The sequence below is a fragment of the Nerophis lumbriciformis genome, linkage group LG20 (assembly GCF_033978685.3).
Source record: "Nerophis lumbriciformis linkage group LG20, RoL_Nlum_v2.1, whole genome shotgun sequence".
Taxonomy (NCBI): Eukaryota; Metazoa; Chordata; class Actinopteri; order Syngnathiformes; family Syngnathidae; genus Nerophis; species Nerophis lumbriciformis.
In genome coordinates, this window is record NC_084567.2 from 18,750,826 (window position 1) to 18,773,863 (window position 23,038).

Sequence of the window (23,038 nt, forward strand, 5' to 3'; positions counted from 1 at the left end):
AGAAAACCAGATCGACCACATCTGCATTAGCCAAAGGTTTAGACGCTCATTGCTGGATGTCAGTGTGAAAAGGGGAGCTGACGCTGGATCAGACCATCACCTAGTTACAGCAAAAATCCAACTGAAATGAAAACGCACAACACATAGAGAAGGAAGAGTCAAATTCAATATACAGCAATTTCAAGATATAGGAACATCAAAACTGTACAAAGTCACACTACACAACCGGTTTCAAGCACTACAAGGTCTGCAAGAAACTCCTACATCAGTGGAGGATAAATGGAATAGTCTGAAAACAATATGGAAAGAGACATGTCAAGAAGTGGTTGGTTAAAAGAAAGGGAAGTAACAAACCGTGGCTTTCCCTGGAAACGTTCAAGAAAGTAGGTGAGAGAAGTGAAAAAAGGAAGTACTAAATAGAAGCAAAACCAGAGCAACAAAGGCCACAGCACGGAAAGAATATGAAGCAGCAAACAAAGAAGTGAAGACAAGTGTCAGAAAGGACAAAAAGAAGTTAATTGAGGTTTTGGCACAACAGGCAGAGGAGGCAGCAGGGAAACACAATCTCAAAGAACTTTACATAACTACAAAAAAACTCATAGGCAAGTTTCAACAGTCACAATCACACATTAAAAACACACAGGGTGCACTACTCACAACCAAGGAGTACCAACTAAAGAGATGGACAGAACACTTTAGAGAACTGCTCAATAGACAACCCCCGCCCCCCCCCAACTGACAGCAGAGATCCCACCAGCCACAGACCTGTTGGGAATAAACTGCAACCCTCCCACCAAGACAGAAATCAAGAAGGCCATCAGGGCCCTGAGAGGAGGCAAGGTACATTATACACCCCCATTACCACCAAACCCCGCCCCCCCCAACCCCACCCACTTCAACCGACGCACGGGTTGAAGATGACATGGCACCCCAAAACCATCACCCAACCATGCAAATTTTGCATTTCCTTTGGAAATCGAGGTCCCAGAGTCTGGAGGAAGACAGGAGAGGCACAGGATCCACGTTGCCTGAAGTCTAGTGTAAAGTTTCCACCATCAGTGATGGTTTGGGGTGCCATGTCATCTGCTGGTGTCGGTCCACTCTGTTTCCTGAGATCCAGGGTCAACGCAGCCGTCTACCAGCAAGTTTTAGAGCACTTCATGCTTCCTGCTGCTGACCTGCTCTATGGAGATGGAGATTTCAAGTTCCAACAGGACTTGGCGCCTGCACACAGCGCAAAATCTACCCGTGCCTGGTTTAAGGACCATGGTATTTCTGTTCTAAATTGGCCCGCCAACTCCCCTGACCTTAGCCCCATAGAAAATCTGTGGGGTATTGTGAAAAGGAAGATGCAGAATGCCAGACCCAAAAATGCAGAAGAGTTGAAGGCCACTATCAGAGCAACCTGGGCTCTCATAACACCTGAGCAGTGCCAGAAACTCATCGACTCCATGCCACGCCGCATTAACGCAGTAATTGAGGCAAAAGGAGCTCCAACCAAGTATTGAGTATTGTACATGCTCATATTTTTCATTTTCATACTTTTCAGTTGGCCAACATTTCTAAAAATCCCTTTTTTGTATTAGCCTTAAGTAATATTCTAATTTTGTGATACACGGAATTTTGGATTTTCATTTGTTGCCACTTCAAATCATCAAAATTAAATGAAATAAACATTTGAATGCATCAGTCTGTGTGCAATGAATAAATATAATGTACAAGTTACACCTTTTGAATGCAATTACTGAAATAAATCAAGTTTTTCAAAATATTCTAATTTACTGGCTTTTACCTGTATATATACCCCTATACATATATATATACATATGCCTATATATATATATATATATATATATATATATATATATATATATATATATATATATATATATATATATATATGTATATATATATATATATAGGCATATATATATATATATATACCTATATATATGTATATATATGCCTATATATATAGGCATATTTATGTATATATATGTATACCTATATATATATATATATATATATATATATATATATATATATATGCTAGGGATGTCCGATAATGGCTTTTTGCGGATATCCGATATTTCGATGTAATTCACTGTAAAAACAGAACGCAGATTTTACGGTAAAAAAAACCAGCAGCTCAGTCGCCAGAATTTTGCTGCAAGAAAAATGTACAGTAATGCACTGTGAAGAAAATGGCCGTAGATTTTACAGTAAAAAATTGGCATTGACATAAAACATCAGCGGTGCAGTTGTTCAATTTACAGTAAACTGGTGTAAAAAATACCATAAACTTCTGGTGACTGAGCCGAGGTTTTTTTTTTTTTTTTTTACCATAAAATTGATAGATATTTTTTTTACCAGCAAACTAGTTGCGTCTGAATTTGAGACCCCTGCTCTATGGTAAAGTTGTGACTTTTTGACGCCCAATGGAATATGATAATCTTGGAGAAAACCAAAATGTAAGCAATCCTTAAGTGGGTCTTGTGAGCCGAAGTTGGCCTGGCGAGTTGTTTTTGTCCTTCCCAAATTTTAGTCCCACCTCTTTCCAGATGACACAGTATTTTCACACCAACTGTGGTGCTCCGCTCTCTGACACTGACGTGATGAAAATAATATGACATGAAAACTTGTTTTTGCTTGGCAGTGAATTCTTCATGCCAGGGATGGTGGACACTCACATCCATGCACCGCAGTACAGCTACGCCGGCACGGCCCTCGACCTGCCGCTGCTCGACTGGCTCAACAAATACACTTTCCCCGTTGAGTCACGGTTTGAAGATTTGACTTTTGCCCAGAAAGTCTACACTCAAGTCGTGGTGAGTGTGCGCATGGCGCGTATTTATGAAATATTCAAGAGTTTTCCCGAAGACGCACCGCAATTTATTAGAAGTGAAAGACAGGAAGTGTTTCTGGCGTCATGCATACACTCGGTAATCAAATACTCTTTATGTCAGGTGAGGTCTTCTTCTGCGGTAGCAGATATCCTTTCGTCACGCATTCTGAATGGAAATGATTGAAAGGGAGCTTTGTCTGAAACTCAATTTCCTACACTGTAAAAAAAAAACATGTACATTTTACAGTAAACTGTCAGCTCAGTTGCCGGATATTTTACAGTAAAATATTGTTATTTTAACAGTAAAATTCTGGTGACTAAGATGCCATTTGTTTACAGTCAAATCGACCATTGTTGTTTTTACAGTGCATTACTGTGAATGGAAACAAGGCACTATTGTTATTTTTACAGTAAAATTCTGGCGACTATTTACCGTAAATTACTTTTTACTTTTCCGTTTTTACAGTAAATTTCTACAAATAGAAAAACGGTACCACTATTATTTGATGGTAAAATTCTGGCGACTGAACTGCTAGTTTTTTTTTTTAACCACAAAATCTACAGTCGTTTTTAACAGTGCATTGCTGTAAATTTGAAAACGGTACAACCGGTATTTTTACGGTAAAATGTACGGTAATTTTCACAGAGCATTACAATGAAAAAGTGGTACAAATGTTATGTTTACGGTAACATTTTGCCGATTGGGCTGCTATGTTTTTACGGTAAAAACTAGGTTTTTTACAGTATATTTCTATGAATGCAAAAATTGTTTTATGCAACCAAGCTGCCAGCTTTTTACGGTAAAATCTACTGTCATTTCTACAGTGCAATACTGTCATTAAATAAACAATACTGCTGTTATTTTTACGGTAAATTCTTGCGACTGAGCGACTTTTTATTTTGGTTAAATCTACAGATTTAGTTTTTTTTTAGCATATCACTGTAAATGGAAAATCGCTACCGCTGTTATTTTTACAGTAAACTGCACTGCCAGGTGTTTACTGTAAAAAATATGCTCGTGGTATTTACAATGTATTTCTATGAATGTGAAAAACGGTACCATTGTTATTTGTACCGTAAAATTGTGGCGACTGAGCACACCGTAAAATCGACACTAGTTGTTTTTACAGTGCATCACTGTAAATGAAATACGGTACTGTTGATATTTTTGTGATAAAATCTGGCGACTGAGCTGATATTTTTTTTTAATGGAAAAACTACAGTCATTTTGACAGTGCATTAATTGCTATTCATTTCCCATAAAATATCTATAGTAGTTCTTTTTACAGTGCATTACTGTATATGTTAACAGTTTTTTTTTTAACCATCAAATCTACGGTTTTTGTTTTTACAATGTAATATTAGTGTCAATATAAAAAATAATAGCACTAATTATATTTTTATGGTAAATTTCTGGCGGCACCTGAGCTACCATAATTTTACTGTAAAATCTAAAGTATTTTTTTTTTTTTTTACAGTGTATCATTGTAAATGGAAAAAGGGCAATTTATTTTTGCGGTAAAATTTTGGTGACTGATCTGTCTTTTTTTTTTTTAACCATAAAATCTACGGTCACTTTTACAGAGTAATGCTGTAAATTAAAAACATATATACTGCTGTTATTTTTACTGTAAAATGATGGTGACTGTGCTGCCATTATTTTACCATAACATTTCTGAAATTGTTTTTTTTAACAGTGCATGGTAAATGTCAAAATGCTGGCGACTATTTTTTTTAATTTTTTTACCATGAAATCTTTTTGTTATTTACAATACAATATTACCGTTAATGACAAAACAGCCCACAACTGATATTTTTACGCAAAAATGCTGGCGGAACCTGAGCTACCAGAATATTACTGTAAAATCTAGAGTCGTTTTTGTATTTTTTACAGTGCATTACTGTAAATGGTAAACATGCTTTTACCATAAAATCTATCATTGTTCTTTTTACAATTTAATATTACTGAAAATGAACCAAATCAAATCACTGTATGTATCGTGTGTGAAGAAGCCGTAATGTACAGAAAATAGACTCGTATTCATCCCACAAAGGGGGAATGACATGTTTGCAGTGCAGGTTTTTACACACAATAAACGCCATGAAAACCTTGCAAATAGTAATAAATAGATTGCACAGTGTATACATACAAAGTGTGTGCTGCACCAGGACAGAATGGAAGCTGGCGTTTGAAAAGAGCGTCAACTATTGTTGTGCTGAATGTTTTTTGTCCAAATAGGAGAAGAATGTTGAAAAGGTTGTTTTAATTTGCACCGTCTTTGACAGAGGAGAACTCTGAGGAACGGAAGCACCACCGCTTGTTACTTTGCTACCATCCACACCGACGCCTCTCTCCTCCTGGGACACATCGCCAGTAAGAAGTCCTCCACTCACTCTCAATATTTATTATCATTGAGTGAATGTCCAATCCATTTATTATCATTGAGTGAATGTCCAATCCATTTATTATCATTAAATGAATGTTCAATCCATTTATTATCATTGTGTGAATGTCCAATCCATTTATTATAATTGTGTAAATGTCCAGTCCATTTTTTTATCATTGTGTGAATGTCCAATCCATTCATTTATTATTGTGTGAATGTCCAGTCCATTTATTATCATTGTGTGGATGTTCAATACATTTATTATCATTGAGTGAATGTCCAATCCATTTATTATCATTAAGTGAATGCCCAATCCATTTATTATCATTGTTTGAATGCCCAATCCATTTATTGTCATTGTGTGAATGTCCAAGCATCCACAAAATGATCGATTCTACACCAGAAACATAAATTTACTATTATTATTATCATTCCGCCGCAAAAGTTTGGCGTGCTCCACAGCCCACAGTTTTTATCCAATCGGAACCGTTCCAGCATCAAATCGTTCGGCCCGACCGGGAATCGTGAGCTCCCCCCCCAAAAATGTAATATAAATGATCACAGAATACCCAGAATTCCAGGTTTTCCGTGTCATTTTTCCCATTGAAAATGAATGGGTGATTTTTCAAACTTGCACATTTCTCAACCGATTTGACCGCTCCACCGTTCCACCATCCATACCTTGGACAATCAAACTACCATTTTCCAAGTTCAAAAATATTCCAGGAATTCACAGAATTCCCGGTTTGAATTTCCTGGAAAAGTTTTCACAGTTCACATTTTTCAACCGTTTTTTGACCATTCCACCTTCAAAACATTCTTCTTAATTGGGACAATCTTTTTTTTTTTTTTCCTGTAAAAAAATCATGGTTTTCCCAAAATTCCAGGAATTCAAATTCCAAAGTAAAATTCAAACAGATTCCAACATTTTAACCCACACTGTTCTTCACATATGTTGAGCGCAAAACATATTGTGCCTTTCCCAAGATTCCCGGTTTTCCCAAAATTCCAGGAATGCAAATTTCAAAGTAGAATTCTAACTGTTACTACGTCAACATTTTTCAGCCGTTTCAAAAAATTCCGACATCAACACATTCATATCATTTAGGACAATCGTGCTAATATAAATATTTTCAAAAATTCTAGTTTTTCCCCAAATTTCCAGGAAATAGTTCTACAATGCCCAAAATTCTCAAAATGTTGCATCATTTTTACTCGATTCCAACCTATCAACCATTCACCCACTCTGTTCTTCACATACTGTATGTCGAACGCAAAACATTTCAGCTTCCCGTCATCCTGTTTGTCACCAACACAGCTTTTAATCGCGCCTTGCGACCGTGAATGACATTTTATGGCTTGCTCACCTTTGTACCGAATGACGGCATAACTGCAGGCAAGCCTGCAAGACAGGGGTGTCCATACCTTCTCCACTGAGGGCCGCACACTGACAAATGAAAGGCGGGGCCGTTTTGATATTTTTCATTTTCAAATCCATAAGGGCTCTCCTCAGTTTTGGTGAACGTCAAAGGTCCCGGGGACCCAAAAGGGTCTCAGTCATTAAAGTGGTCAAAATACGTCATATATATATATTTATATAATATATATATATATTTTTTTTTAACTTTCAACACCTAACAACACCTGCTCAGTGGCCTTGTGGTTAGAGCAGGGGTGTCAAACTCAAATACAGAGTGGGCCAAAGGTTAAAACTGAACAAAGCCGCGGGCCAAGATTGAACACATTAACCTTTTAATAGGGACCCAAACAAGTTTTGCATTGAATATTGAACAAGCAAGGCTTATATAACTTTATAGTGAAATGCAAAATCGAGTTTCAAATAATAATAATAATAATAATAAAAAAATATCAATGGCATATCAAATACAATTTAAATAAAAATCAAATGCCTCTTTTCTATTTGCAGCTTTCTGAGGTAAATATCAACATTAATTTTTTCCACAGGCTAATAAATTTGAAAATAAAATAACAATGAATAAACCAACCATTCAGGACTTTAAACTGCTCAGTTTGCAACACACTGATCTAATCTGATGTGCCCAAGCCAGATACCTGCCATCTTTTCTTGGATACTAGTTCATTAATGTGGCGGCTCAGGCTTTGAGCTGAGGCAACCTTCATTATCGAACGAAGGTGTTCATCAGTCATTATATCTCGTATTCCACCCGGACCACAGTCTTGGGGGAGTGCCTTAAAGGCACTGCCTTTAACGTCCTCTACGAGCTGTCGTCACGTCCACTTTTCATCCATTCTAAAAACGTGCCGGCCCAGTCACAAGATATGTGCGGCTTCTGTACGCACACACACGTGAATGCAATGCATACTTGATCAACAGCGATACAGGTTACACTGAGGGTGCCGTATAAACAACTTGAATACTGTTAGAAATATACGCCACACTGTGAACCCACACCAAACAAGAATGACAAACACATTTCGGGAGAACATCCGCACCGTAACACAACATAAACACAACAGAACTAATACCCAGAATCCTTTGCAGCACTAACTCTTCCGGGACGCTACAAAATACACCCCCGCTACCACCAAACCCCCCGCCCCCCACACACACACCATGTAGCTTGTGTGTGTGTGCGTGCATAAGCCGCACATATTATGTGACTGGGCCAGCACTCGTTGGACTGGATGAAAAGCGGACGTGACGATTTTTGGTAGGGGCACTGAAATTTGGGAGTCTCACGGAAGGGTTGGTAAATATGAGAATTAGCGGTGAATGCGGTGTAACCGCGGCACCACCGCTGTATATAATCAGCGGGCCAGCTCTAGTGTTAATTTGATATCGCCTAAGGGCCAAGTGAAATTACACGGCGGGCCAATTTTGGCCCGCGGGCCAGACTTTGACACCCATGGGTTAGCGTGTCCGCCCTGAAATCGGTAGGTCGTGAGTTCAAACCCCAGCCGAGTCATACCAAAGACTATAAAAATGGGACCCATTACCTCCCTGCTTGTCACTCAGCATCAAGGGTTGGAATTGGGGGTTGAATCACCAAAATGATCCTCGGGCGCGGCCACCGCTGATGCTCACTGCTCCCCTCACCTCCCAGGGGGTAAACAAGGGGAAGGGTCAAATGCAGAGGTTAATTTCACCACACCTAGTGTGTGTGTGACAATCATTGGTACTTTTAACTTTAACTTTAAATATCTATAGATTAACTTCAGCTATATCCGTTGACAAAGTTTTTATTTGTATTTTTTATGTGTTATGGCCTTTTATTTTTTAATATGTGAAAAGGATAAGTATGGAGAGAGTGTTTTAAATTTTTTCCATCATGCACTCTAATGGATTTAAATGGGTGTAATTCTGAATTTTGGCGGTTGGACGTTTTTCACAATATCCACAAAGTTCAGTGAGCACCATGACTAGGGGAGGTTGTTTGGATTGTGTCATACAAGTGCTGTGCTATTATTTCAAATTACTTTCAAGGGTCATTGATCCAATTCTCTCAAATTGTCCACAAGATAGCAGCAAATATGTAGCATTCAGAGACCGCCTGGTATTTAAGATTAATTTGAAAGCTGTGCGATGCTTTGTGTCTTGCGGGCCAAATTGAAGAGACTGGCGGGCCGTAGTTTGGACACCCCTGGTCTAGATCAACTTTGGATTTATTTGTCAATAATACCTTTTTATTATTTTTTCAGCAATGGCATGGCAGCTTTGTGTTATTAGTCTCAAAATTACAACTTTTTCTCATTACATTACACCTGTTTGATCTTTAATTCCAATTTTTTACATTTTTCTGTAATACTATTTTTAAAATTAGTTGCGGGCCGCACTTTGGACACCCCTGCTGTAAAGTATGGACATTTAGGCTTTTTAAAGTGTACAATCTCATATTACCATAATTCAATCATATTATTACAGTAATTCACGCCCTTAAAGAGGCTGTTAACATCAGAATACACTACATATCTGTTGTTGTATTTTGGAATAAAAATGCTGTGCATTCGACCGAGAGTCGATTATGGACAGAGTCTAATGAATCAGACTGGATTATGAAAATCCTTAGAGAAAACTTAAAACACCAGTAGAGTGGAAAAACAAGTGGACTTTATATGCTTTATTGTGTTTCACTGTATTGGTAGTTTTTTCAACTTGTTAAAGGTGAATTCCAGATTCTAAGTCATGCATCTCTCACCTGCCAGTAGACAAATGTTGCTATGGACCGACAGGTTGGTCCACTTTCACATCCCTCGAGACCCGAGATGGCAAAAAAGACACAGTGACTTTTTTTAAACCTTTCGTGAGGATTGCGATTGAATCTTCATCTAAACAAAATTATTAAGTTAAAGTACCAATGATTGTCACACACACACACACACTAGGTGGGGCGAAATTGTTCTCTGCATTTGACCCATCACCCTCGCAGTAGGCAGCAGCGGTGGCCGCGCCCGGGAATCATTTTTGGTGATTTCACCCCCAATTCCAACCCTTGATGCTGAGTGCCAAGCAAGGATGTGCACGTCCCGTCGGTCAGCATCCCAGCGAGAGTGGAAATATTACAGTAAGTAAGCGGTAGAAAATGGATGGATGGATGTATGTTTAGCACAAAGCAATGCTTCTAATGCTAACAAAACTGCAATCGTTTTGCACTCCGATTTTAAAGTTTATTGCTCATCCTCTTTGTGTTCGGGCTCAAAAAGTATAAGGTTCTGGATCACCATTTGTCCCAAATAATCGTTGTTGGCTCTCACAAAGTCTGCTTGATTAACATTGTTGTTGATGGGGAAGGGGTCTGTGGTTCCTCCTCTACGTCACGCGATCACGTGACTAGCTTGCTCATTATCTCTCAAAATGGCTCTGGAATCTCCATGAGAGTGATACTATTTTGATTATATATATTTACTCACAAACTTTGTAAGTCTTTTAGTGTCATAAATCAGATAGACAGTATATGATAGTAGCTTCACTATAGCGGCTACTTGTTTTTCCACCCAAATGGTACTTTAAAAAAGCACAATTGGGTGTGCAAGAACCCTCAAACCAATCAAACATCTTGGGGATGAATAAGACCAGACCAAAGTTGGTGACCTCTGACCTCGTAAATGTTTTTCAGACAAAACAGAATTACTCCCAAGCACCCAAACAAGTTCCAGTCCCAACGTGAAAGACTTTCACACACAGTAATTACACGTGAGAGGAAACAGCAGTTTTTAAATAGTCAACAGTGCTCACATATAATTAAATGTCTCATATTCTGTATCAAATTCAGTCCAAGACCTTGTCGAACAAGTTCTAACCTCTTTCGAGCGTGCTTCAAAAGTTTTACAACCCAAAAAAATATACTTTGCAACCCCCCAAAAACATTTGTGATAAAGAAATTAATATTTTCAACCAAAAAACTATAATTGGAAAAAAAAAAAAACGACCCCCCCAAAAATAATTATTTGTAACACCCCCCAAAAATAAAAACGGTTTGTAGCCGTACAAAAAAATATTCAAAACAAAAAGGTTTTGTAATAAATAAAGCTTTTCAACCAAAAAACTATGATTGTAAAAAATCATTTGGAACCTAAATAAACAATGATTTGCAACAAACAAAAACGGTTTGTAGCCGGGAAAATATTTTTTATAACCAAAAAAGCTTTGTGTGCCCAAAATACCCATTGGTGATAAAAAAAAAAAAAAAAAAGAATAGATTTTCAAACAAAAAAAATATATTTGAAAAAAATATTTGAACACAAACAAAAAAAAACGATTTGAAAACCCCAAAAACGATTTTGAACAAAAAAAAAGGATTTCCCACCCAACAAAATGCTTTATAACCAGAAAAAAACTATTTTTAATTAACACTAAATATTTTTCTAACACCCCACCCAAACAACAATTTTTAACTGAAAAAAATCATTTTTTAATCCAAAATAAAACATTTTGTAAAACAGAAAAAACGATTTGTAACTAAATATATATATTGTACTTCAAAAAATGTTTTGCAACCAAAATAACATGTTAACCAAAATGCTGCTTTTTGACCAAAAAACCCCAGTTGAACCTGTAACAACACCCTAAGATTAAAAAAAGAAAAAGATTTGTGATCAAAAATAATAATTAAATGTCTCATATTCTGTATCAAGTTCAGTCCAAGACCTTGTCGAACAAGTTCTAACCTCTTTCGAGCGTGCTTCAAAAGTTTTACAACCAAAAAAAAAATACTTTGCAACCCCCCAAAAACATTTGTGATAAAGAAATTAATATTTTCAACCAAAAAGCTATAATTGGAAAAAAAAAAACCTACCCCCCCAAAAATAATTATTTGTAACACCCCCCAAAAATAAAAACGGTTTGTTGCCGTACAAAAAATATTCAAAACAAAAAGGTTTTGTAATAAATAAAGCTTTTCAACCAAAAAACTATGATTGTAAAAAAACATTTGGAACCTAAATAAACAATGATTTGCAGCAAACAAAAACGGTTTGTAGCCGGGAAAACATTTTTTATTACCAAAAAAGCCTTGTGTGCCCAAAATACCCATTGGTGATAAAAAAAAAAAAGAAAAAAGAATAGATTTTCAAACAAAAAAACTATATTTGAAAAAAATATTTGAACACAAACAAAAAAAAACATTTGAAAACCCAAAAAACGTTTTTGAGTATTTCCAACCCCCAAAAAATGCTTTGGAACCAGAAAAAAACTATTTTTAATTAACACTAAATATTTTTCTAACACCCCACCCAAACAACTATTTTTAACTGAAAAAAATCATTTGAAATCCAAAATAAAACATATTGTAAAACAAAAATAAAACGATTTGTAACTAAATATATGTATTCTACTTCAAAAAATGTTTTGCAACCAAAATAAAATGTTAGCCAAAATGCTGCTTTCTGACCAAAAACCCCAGTTGAACCTGTAACAACACCCTAAGATTAAAAAAAAAAGAAAAAGATTTGTGTTCAAAAATAAATAAATGAATATATACGTTCAACAAAAAAATATTTATAATTAACATTATTGAACTAAAAATAATTTAGAACTAAAACCACATTTGAAACTCAAACAAATTGCAACAAAATGTTTTTATTTGTAACCCCCAAAACATGTTTTTTTATTCAACACAAAACTTGTTCTTCTTTAGTTCTTCGCAAATCTTGTTTTTTTTTGGTTACCAACATTCAGTTGTGTTGGTTTTTATCTTGTAGACGACTTGGGACAGCGAGCCCTGGTGGGTAAAGTGTGCATGGACCAGAACAATTGTGTGAAACATTACAAAGAGAGCCTTCAGGAGTCCCTGGAGGAAACACGACGGTGTGTATAGATCTCGTCCTTTTACACATCAGTGCGGGTTTATTTATCTGGTGATGGCAAACATTTCCGTTTCCTCTCTAAGGTTCATTTCGCAGCTCTTGGCCAAGAAGGTAAGAAGCTTGACGTCGTGAAAAACTAGTCTTGTAGTCTCTCGTCTACAAAGCCAAAACAGGCTGCTCTGAACAGGCCTGTTTTGAATGTACTCTAATTATTTCTGTTGTCAGGAAAATGATCTTAATCTGAACAAAATTGCACAGAAAGTCATCAAAACATTTTTTTTTCTCTAAACTTCCTGTTTTGTTATTGCACGTGAGAACAAAACCTCAAATTAATTTGAGAGTTACCAAGTCCTTGTCGGTAGCAACTTCCCAAGTATTTTGTCTCCTTCTGCTCTTTCCTTCTAGTACACTCTCGTCAAGCCAGTGGTGACTCCTCGCTTTGTCCCGTCGTGCTCTGGGGCCTTGATGGGACAGCTGGGACAGCTTGCCAAGACTAACAACCTGCATATTCAGGTAACGTCACCTTGGTAGCCAAACCAGGCGATGCCCACAGGGGCTTCAGTTGCTCGAGAGATTGTTAGGTAAGCCTTTTGGGAAGTTAAATGCCAAATACACACACTCCCCTTAGGCACCTCTCCAATATGAGATGTATTTCGATACTTTAACAAAAAAAGGAATCAGAAACAGTACATTTTTAAATATAAGAAACTTTATCGTAGGAGGTCTCCCTACCAGGTCATAGAGGAGTGGTCCACACTAGGTCATGACTTAGAACAGGGAGACTGTCCACCTGGTAACCTCTCTAAGCCGTAGAGGGAGGGAAAAGAGAGAGAAGCGGCAGGTCAACTGGTCTACAACAGTCTATTTAAAAACTAGAGTATATATCAATCAGTCAATCAAAGTTTATTTATATAGCCCTTAGTCACAGGTGCCTACAGTGGCAGCATAAACCACAATGACATCATTCAGGACAATGTGAGAGTCCAGTCCGTTGGGAGCAAGCGGCTTAGAACAGCTGGCACATCCTCCAGACTGGTATATCGCCAGGTATTATCCGTGGCCACCTGTTAACCTCTGTATGCCGTAGAGCAGTGGTTCTTAACCTGGGTTCGATCGAACCCTATGGGTTCGGTGAGTTGGCCTCAGGGGTTCGGAGGAGCCTCCGCCACGGAGGTAAGGACACATCCGACTTATCGTGTGAATAAAAACTTCTCCCTTTCGGCGTATTATGGATACCCCCAAACAATGTTCCCTCTAATTTTCCATCTGATTTGCAGGTTGTTTGATTGATCGATTGAAACTTTTACTAGCAGATTGCAAAGGAAGAGAATACATTATATGAAACACTTCAGTTTACACAGTACAGTACATATTCCGTACAATTGACCACTAAATGGTAACACCCGAATACGTTTTTTCAACGTGTTTAAGTCGGGGTCCACGTTAATCAATTCATAGTAATGTGTGTGAGGTGTGTAATCTGTTGTGAGTTCATGCACTGTGTTGGTTTTGTTCTTTGAACAAGGTGATGTTCATGCACGGTTCATTTTGTGCACCAGTAAAAAAACATGACTTTTTCTTGAATTTGAAAAAAAAAAAAACATTTTATTTTTCACTAAAGAAGGGTTCTGTGAATACGCATATGAAACTGGTGGGGTTCGGTACCTCCAACAAGGTTAAGAACCACTGCCGTAGAGGGAGGCAAAAAAAAGAGAAGCGGCAGGTCATATATATAGCCCTTAATCACAAGTGCTTCAAAGGGCTGAACAAACCACAACGACATGCTCGGATCTGAACCCACATCTGCGCAAGAAAAATTAATGAGAAACCTTGGGAGGACTGCAGATTGGACCACCACGGGTGACTATTACAATGGATGCTGAGTGGGTACGGTTCATAATGTGAGAGTCCAGTTTATAGGGAGCCCAGCGGGGGGATCTCTTGTATGTAGACAAGTCGTCGCGCAGAGACGTCACCGACTATTGCATAGAGGAGTGATCCGCTCTGGGTTATGACTTGGATCAGCTGGCGCCTTCTCCGTGGAAACTGATCCGTGGTCACCTGATAACCTCTCCATGAGTTGGGGGGGAGCAGCAAAGAGAAGCGGAAGGTCAACTGGTCTAAAAGGCTAGAGCATACAAATGAGTTTTAAGATGGGACTTAAATGCTTCTACTGAGGTAGCATCTGTAACTGTTACCCGTAGGGCATTCCAGAGTTCTGAAACCCGAATAGAAAGCGCCCTATAGCCCGCAGACTTTGTTTGGGCTCTGGGATTCACTAATAAGCCGGAGTTCTTTAAACGCAGATTTATGTCCGGGACATATGGTACAATACAATCAGCAAGATAGGATGGAGCTAGACCAGGGGTCGGCAACCTTTACCACTCAAAGAGCCATTTTGACCTGTTTCACAAATTAAAGAAAACAATGGGAGCCACAAAACTCTTTTGAAATTTAAAATGAAATAACACTGCATATAAAGTTTTTTTTGCTTTGTGCTATGTATAAACAAACTATTATGGGTTACATTTATGAAATCAATGAACGACTGCAGAGAAAATGAAATAAAATTTCTGCACGCAACAAAACGTTTTTAACTCCGAAAAAGACGTCGGGTTGAAGGTTAAGTAAAATACTTAATGTCTATTTAAGTCCTCCTTGTAGTAATGAAAAAACAAAACGCCAAACTTAAATTATCCACTGGCAGAGAACCAAAAATGCCGTCCTCTCTCTCTGTGCCGTCATCCTTTTACTGGCGCCGTGCAGTCAGCTGCCAACCTGAATAATAAAATGTCTATTTCACTGAACAATTAAAAAATGTGAATATATGCAAAATTATAGGAAATTAAAATATTTATCATACTTGGTCAATGTGATTTCTGCTCCTGAACCGCAGCACACAGCGTCTCCACATCAGGACTGTATGACGTCACCTTAGTCTTCACACAGGATTGTAAGCTCTCATCTGTAAGGCGTGTGCGATGTTCATACTTGCCAACCCTCCCGAATTTTCCGGGAGACTCCCGAATTTCTGTGTATCTCCCGAAAATCTCCCGGGACAACCATTCTCCCGAATTTCGCCCGATTTCCAGCCGGACTTAAGGCACGCCCCCTTCAGGGCGGTATAGCTCGGTTGGTAGAGCGGCCGTGCCAGCAACTTGAGGGTTGCAGGTTCGATCCCCGCTTCCGCCATCCTAGTCACTGCCGTTGTGTCCTTGGGCAAGACACTTTACCCACCTGCTCCCAGTGCCACCCACACTGGTTTAAATGTAACTTAGATATTGGGTTTCACTATGTAAAGCGCTTTGAGTCACTAGAGAAAAGCGCTATATAAATATAATTCACTTCACTTCACTTCACTTCAGGTCCGTGCGGACCTGAGTGAGGACAGCCTGTCGTCACGTCCGCTTGGCTAACCAAAAAGTAACCACAGAACACTATACCGTATAGTGTTCTGTGGTTACTTTTTGGTTGACCAACGGTTTACGTTGTATTGCGCAGAGAGAGAGAGGGAGAGAGAGAGAGAGAGGGAGAGAGAGAGAGAGAGAGAGAGAGAGAGAGAGAGAGAGAGAGAGAGAGAGAGAGAGAAAGAGAGCATAAAGCTTGTGCGCTGCCATGGGCGTGTCCCGAGGTTTGACAAGCAGAGCGCCAGGATGAGGCGGCCGTGGCAAGTTGAACCGCATCAGAGTGATCAAAGAACCGCGAGTTGCCGACCCCTGAGCTACACTCTTTAGTATTTTATACGTAAGTAGTAAAACCTTAAAGTTGCATCTTAAGTGCACAGGAAGCCTTTGCAGGTGAGCCATTATAGGTATATATGTATATAGGTATATAAAGGTATATACATTGTAGGCGTAATATGATCAAACTTTCTTGTTCTAAGTCGCACCCACTAAATTAAAATATATATATAGTTTTCCATACATTAGCCGTGGATGGATGTATGTTTAGCACACAGCAGATATACGTATACGTTGTTAAATTAGTTGTTTACACAAAAATATTTTGTAAATGTCTATTTACATACCTTAATTTTTTCCAAACGGTGTCTGTAACACGGCAGTACAACGACTGATCAAACACAACATAAGTCATCGTCATGGACCCACTAGCTGCGCAAGCTAGCTCTCCAATCAGCTAAACAGACTCAATAACTCCGTAGTGACGTTTTGGTGAATTTACTGAGGAATTTGTGAAACTGAAACAATACAAAAATAATGCCATTGTAAGTTAATAATACTAACAAAGACACTTGTAGACATGTTAGCATATTAGCTAATGCTAACAACACTAGCTTGATTACGTTACAATAGCACTTATAAATATGCATGAAAACACTCTACAGACATCCCAGTTTGGTCAGTAAGAATTCATTCAGTGTTTTATAAAACTTACAAACTTTGCTTGCAGTGATTAATGGAGAATCCATACGAGTAGAACCGCTATGGACGGCTAGAAGACGGCATGCCACTTCTACTTCCGGTTGAAAATTCTAAGCAGAAGGGCACTGCAGTACATGCAGTGAGCGAACTTGTCCAAAAAAGGGTGCCATAGCACAAACAATAACACACCTTTTTAGTGTCTTTGCATGTTTGTTTGTTTTTTACTGTTTTTTATACATTATTTACGAAATAGTGTATAAATTAGCCGCACCGTTTTATAAGGTTCAAAGCCTAGGAAAAAAGGAGCGGCTTAGACTCTCCTGTTGCATGTTCTTTTATTTCCAGAGTCATATTAGTGAAAATATTGAGGAGGTGAAGATTGTGAAGGAGGGCTTCCCTGATTATGATTCCTACACCGATGTCTACCACAAACACAACCTGCTTACCAACAAGGTGAGGTCAGATCTTCAGACGGGTGAAGAAAGCCGACGGTTGATGATGGTATTACCTCACAGACCGTGATGGCGCATGGTTGTCATCTCAGTGATGAAGAGTTGTCTTTGTTCCGAGAAACCGGAGCCTCCTTGTCGCACTGTCCCAACTCCAACATCTCGTAAGACATTCTGGTTTCTTTCATGTAATCTCTTTTTGTGACTCACCGACTGACGGATGCTGGTTCATGTCCCGAAGGTTGTGCAGTGGGATGCTCGATGTACGTAAAGTCCTGAAGCACAAAGTGAAGCTGGGCCTGGGAACAGGTAGGAATTTGAACCGGTATCGATTGCCAGGTACCGTGAATCGGTACCGTATTGATTTCAAATGTGAAAGGGACCCATCATCAATCAATCAATCAATGTTTATTATATAGCCCTAAATCACAAGTGTCTCAAAGGGCTGCACAAGCCACAACGACATCCTCGGTTCAGATCTCACATCAGGGCAAGGAAAAACTCAACCCAGGGGGATGACAATGAGAAACTTTGGAGAGGACCGCAGATGTGGGGGACCCCCCAGGGCGACCGGTGCAATGGACGTCGAGTGGATCTAGCATAATATTTTGAAAGTCCAGTCCATAGTGGATCTAACATAATAGTGAGAGTCCAGTCCATAGTGGGGCCATCAGGAGACCATCCCGAGCAGAGACAGGTCAGCAGCGCAGAGATGTCCCCAACCGATGTCACTTCAATAATGCAATTGCTGCCCCCGCAGCAGTTATTAACGAGAGCAGCCATAGAAATAGGTAGAAAGACTTAATATGATCCAAGAAGTCAAAACCCACGGAAGGCTCTTTGACGCAGAGGTACAATTGTTGCAACACATTGTGTTGTTTGAGATTGTCATTCGTCACTCAGTCAACCGACTGACGCATTACTGCCACAAGTGCTGGGAAAGTAGCTCTGTAAATTGCTGCATTTATCTGAGTCCAGTCAGGGAGGTGACCAAGAACCCGATGGTCACTCTGTCAAAGCTACAGCATTCCTCTGTGGAGAGAGGAGAACCTTCCAGAAGGACAACTATCTCTGCAGCAATCAAGCAATCTGGCATGTGCATGAGTGGTCAGACGGAAGCCATTTATTTATAAAAAGTTTGCTAAAATGTACCTGACAGACACGTAGACCATGAGAAACTGAAATCTCGGGGGCGATGAGACAAAGATTGAAGTCTTTGCCAGGCATCATGTTTGGAGGAAACCAGGCACTGCTCATCACGAGGCCAATACCATCCCTACAGTGAAGCATGGTGATGGCAGCATCATGCTGTGAGATTGCTTTTCAGTGGCAGGAACTGGGAGACTAGTCAGGATAGCAGGAAAGATGAATGCAGCAATGTACAGAGAAATACTGGATGAAAATCAACTCTTCCCATCCAACCTGATGGCGCTTGGGAGGTGCTACGAATTGGAATGGGCGAAACTGCCCAAAGATAGGTGTGCCAAGCTTGTGGCATCGTGTTCAAAACGACTTGAGGCTGTAATTGCTGCCAAAGGTGCATCAACAAAGTATTGAGCAAAGGCTGCGAATACTTATTTACAAAACCCAAAACCAGTGAAGTTGGCACGCTGTGTAGATCGTAAATAAAAACAGAATACAATGATTTGCAAATCCTTTTCAACTTATATTCAATTGAATAGACTGCAAAGACAAGATATTTATTGTTCGAAATGAGAATTTTTTTTGGGCAAATAATCATTAACATATCATTTAATGCTCCTCTCTGAGCTGCCACCTTACCATGGTAGAGGAGTTTGCGTGTCCCAATGATCCTAGGAGCTATGTTGTCTGGGGGATTTATGCCCTCTGGTAGAGTCTCCCAAGACAAACTGGTCCCAGGTGAGGGATCAGACAAAGAGCAGCTCAAAGACCTCTATGAAAAATACAATCGAAGGACCCAGATTTCCCTCGCCCGGACACGGGTCACCGGGCCCCCCCTCTGGAGCCAGGCCCGGAGGTGGGGCACGATGGCGAGCGCCTGGTGGCCAGGCCTGTCCCCATGGGGCCGAAGAGGCGACGTGGGTCCCCCCTCCAATGGGCTCACCACACATAGCAGGGGCCATAGAGGTCAGGTGCAATGTGAGCTGGGCGGAAGTCAAAGGCAGGGCACTTGGCGGTCCAATCCTCGGCTACATAAGCTAGCTCTTGGGACGTGGAACGTCACCTCGCTGGGGGGGAAGGAGCCTGAGCTAGTGCGCGAGGTGGAGAAGTTCCAGCTAGATATACTCAGACTCACTTCGATGCACAGAAAGGACTCTGTAACCAGTTCTCTCGAGGGGGGCTGGACTCTCTTCCACTCTGGCGTTGCCAGCAATGAGAGGCGACGGGCTGGGGTGGCAATTCTTGTTGGCCCCCCGGCTCAAGTCCTGCACGTTGGAGTTCAACGCAGTGGACGAGAGGGTAGCTTCCCTCCGCCTTCGGGTGGGGGGGACGGGTCCTGACTGTTGCTTGCGCTTACGCACCAAACGGCAGCTCAGAGTACCCACCCTTTTTGGATTCACTCGAGGGAGTACTGGAGAGTGCTCCCCCGGATGATTCCCTCGTTCGACTGGGGAACTTCAACGCTCATATTGGCAACGACAGTGAAACCTGGAGAGGTGTGATTGGGAAGAATGGCCAACCGGATCTGAACCAGAGTGGTGTTTTGTTATTGGACTTTTGTGCTCGTCACAGATTGTCCATAACAAACACCATGTTCAAACATAAGGGTGTCCATATGTGCACTTGGCACCAGGACACCCTAGATCGCAGTTCTATGATCGACTTTGTAGTTGTGTCATCAGATTTGCGGTCTCATGTTTTGGACACTCGGGTGAAGAGAGGAGCGGAGCTTTCTACCGATCACCACCTCGTGGTGAGTTGGCTGCGATGGTGGGGGAGGATGCCGGACAGACCTGGCAGGCCCAAACGCATTGTGAGGGTCTGCTGGGAATGCCTAGCAGAGTCTCCTGTCAGAGAGAGTTTCAATTCCCGCCTCCGGAAGAACTTTGAACATGTCACGAGGGAGGCGCTGGACATTGAGTCCGAGTGGACGATGTTCCGTACCTCTATTGTCAAGGCAGCCGATTGAAGCTGTGGCCGCAAGGTGTTGGTGCCTGTCGTGGCGGTAATCCTAGAACCCGCTGGTGGACACCAGCGGTGAGGGATGCCGTCAAGCTGAAGAAAGAGTCCTATCGGGTTCTTTTGGCTCATAGGACTCCGGAGACAGCAGACAGGTACCGACAGGCCAAGCGGTGTGCGGCTTCAGCGGTCGCGGAGGCAAAAACTCGGACATGAGAGAGCCATGGAAAACGGCTTCCAGGCGGCTTCGAAGCGATTCTGGACCACCATCCGCCGCCTCAGGAAGGGGAAGCAGTGCAATGTCAACACCGTGTATGGTGGGGATGGTGTTCTGCTGACCTTGACTGCGAATGTTGTGAATCGGTGGAGGGAATACTTCGAAGACCTCCTCAATCCTACCAACACGTCTTCCTACGAGGAAGCAGTGCCTGGGAGATCTGTGGTGGGCTCTCCTATTTCTGGGGCTGAAGTTGCCGAGGTAGTTAAAAAGCTCCTCGGCGGCAAGGCCCCGGGGTGGAAGAGATCCGCCTAGAGTTCCTTAAGGCTCTGGATGCTGTGGGGCTGTCTTGGTTGACAAGACTCTGCAGCATCGCGTGGACATATTGCATCGCGGTACCTCTGGATTGGCAGACCGGGGTGGTGGTTCCTCTCTTTAAGAAGGGGAACCGGAGGGTGTGTTCTAACTATCGTGGGATCACACTCCTCAGCCTTCCCGGTAAGGTCTATTCAGGTGTACTAGAGAGGAAGCTACGCCAGATAGTCGAACCTTGGATTCAGGAGGAACAGTGTGGTTTTCGTCCTGGTCGTGTAACTGTGGACCAGCTCTATACTCTCGGCAGGATCCTTGAGGGTGCATGGGAGTTTGCCCAACCGGTCTACATGTGCTTTGTGGACTTGGAGAAGGCATTCGATCGTGTACCCCGGGAAGTCCTGCGGAGAATGCTCAGTGTATGGTGTAACGGACTGTCTGATTGCGGCGGTCCGCTCCCTGTACGATCAGTGTCAGAGCTTGGTCCGCATTGCCGGCAGTAAGTCAGACCCGTTTCCAGTGAGGGTTGGACTCCGCCAAGGCTGCCCTTTGTCACCGATTCTGTTCATAACTTTTATGGACAGAATTTCTAGGCTCAGTCAGGGCGTTTAGGGTATCTGGTTTGGTGGCTGCAGGATTAGGTCTCTGCTTTTTGCAGATGATGTGGTCCTGATGGCTTCATCTGGCCAAGATCTTCAGCTCTCACTGGATCGGTTCGCAGCCGAGTGTGAAGCAACTGGGATGGGAATCAGCACCTCCAAGTCCGAGTCCATGGTTCTCGCCTGGAAAAGGGTGGAGTGCCATCTCTAGGTTGGGGAGGAGATCTTGCCCCAAGTGGAGGAGTTCAAGTACCTCGGAGTCTTGTTCACGAGTGAGGGAAGAGTGGATTGTGAGATCGACAGGCGGATCGGTGCGGCGTCTTCAGTAATGCGGATGCTGTATCGATCCATTGCTCAGCTCATTTTCAAGGAGCTGAGCCGGAAGGCAAAGCTCTCAATTTACCGGTCGGTCTACTTTCCCATCCTCACCTATGGTCATGAGCTTTGGGTTATGACCGAAAGGACAAGATCACGGGTACAAGCGGCCGAAATGAGCTTCCTCCGCCAGGTGGAAGGGCTCTCCCTTAGAGATAGGGTGAGAAGCTCTGTCATCCGGGAGGAGCTCAAAGTAAAGCCGCTACTCCTCCACATCGAGAGGAGCCAGATGAGGTGGTTCGGGCATCTGGTCAGGATGCCAGCCGAACGCCTCCCTAGGGAGGTGTTTGGGGCACGGTAGGAGGCCACGGGGAAGACCCAGGACATGTTGGGAAGACTATGTCTCCCGGCTGGCCTGGGAACGCCTCGGGATCCCCCGGGAGGAGCTGGACGAAGTGGCTGGGGAGAGGGAAGTCTGAGCTTCCCTGCTTAGGCTGCTGCCCCCGCGACCCCACTTCGGATAAGCGGAAGAAGATGGATGGATGGATGGATATCTTTTAATGGCAGCAACACATTATAAAAAAGTTGGCACAAGGGCATTTTTACCACTGTGTTACATGGCCTTTCCTTTTAGCAAGTCAGTAAACGTTTGGGAACTGAGGAGACCAATTTTTGAAGCTTTTCAGGTGGTATTATTTCCCATACTTGCTTGATGTACAGCTTAAGCTGTTCAACAGTCCGGGTTCTCCATTGTGGTGTTTTAGGCTTCATATTGTGCCACACATTTTCAATGGGAGACAGGTCTAGACTACAGGCAGGCCAGTCTAGAACCCGCACTCTCTTACTATGAAACCACGCTGTTGTATCACGTGGCTTGGCATTGTTTTGCTGAAATAAGCAGGGGCGTCCATGTTAACTTTGCTTGGATGGCAACACATGTTGCTCCAAAACCTGTATGTACCTTTCAGCATTAATGGCGCCTTCACAGATGTGTAAGTTACCCATGCCTTGGGCACTAATACACCCCCTTACCATCACAGATGCTGGCTTTTCAACTTTGCGCCTATAACAATCCGGATGGTTCTTTTCCTCTTTGTCCCGGAGGACACTGTTACCAAAAACAATTTGAAATGTGGACTCGTCAGA

General features: G+C 41.5%; 1 protein-coding gene across 1 annotated transcript in view; it reads left to right on the forward strand.

The window, feature by feature from the left end:
* Positions 1–23,038, forward strand: part of gda (guanine deaminase) — a 38,083-nt gene that overhangs the window by 11,843 nt on the left and 3,202 nt on the right. Inside the window, exons 3-10 of the mRNA XM_061980565.2 lie at positions 2,657–2,828; positions 5,132–5,219; positions 12,412–12,517; positions 12,600–12,627; positions 12,922–13,029; positions 17,244–17,351; positions 17,414–17,511; positions 17,589–17,656. Of these exons, the coding sequence (XP_061836549.1) occupies positions 2,657–2,828; positions 5,132–5,219; positions 12,412–12,517; positions 12,600–12,627; positions 12,922–13,029; positions 17,244–17,351; positions 17,414–17,511; positions 17,589–17,656 (776 nt within the window). The remainder of the gene's footprint in view (positions 1–2,656; positions 2,829–5,131; positions 5,220–12,411; positions 12,518–12,599; positions 12,628–12,921; positions 13,030–17,243; positions 17,352–17,413; positions 17,512–17,588; positions 17,657–23,038) is intronic.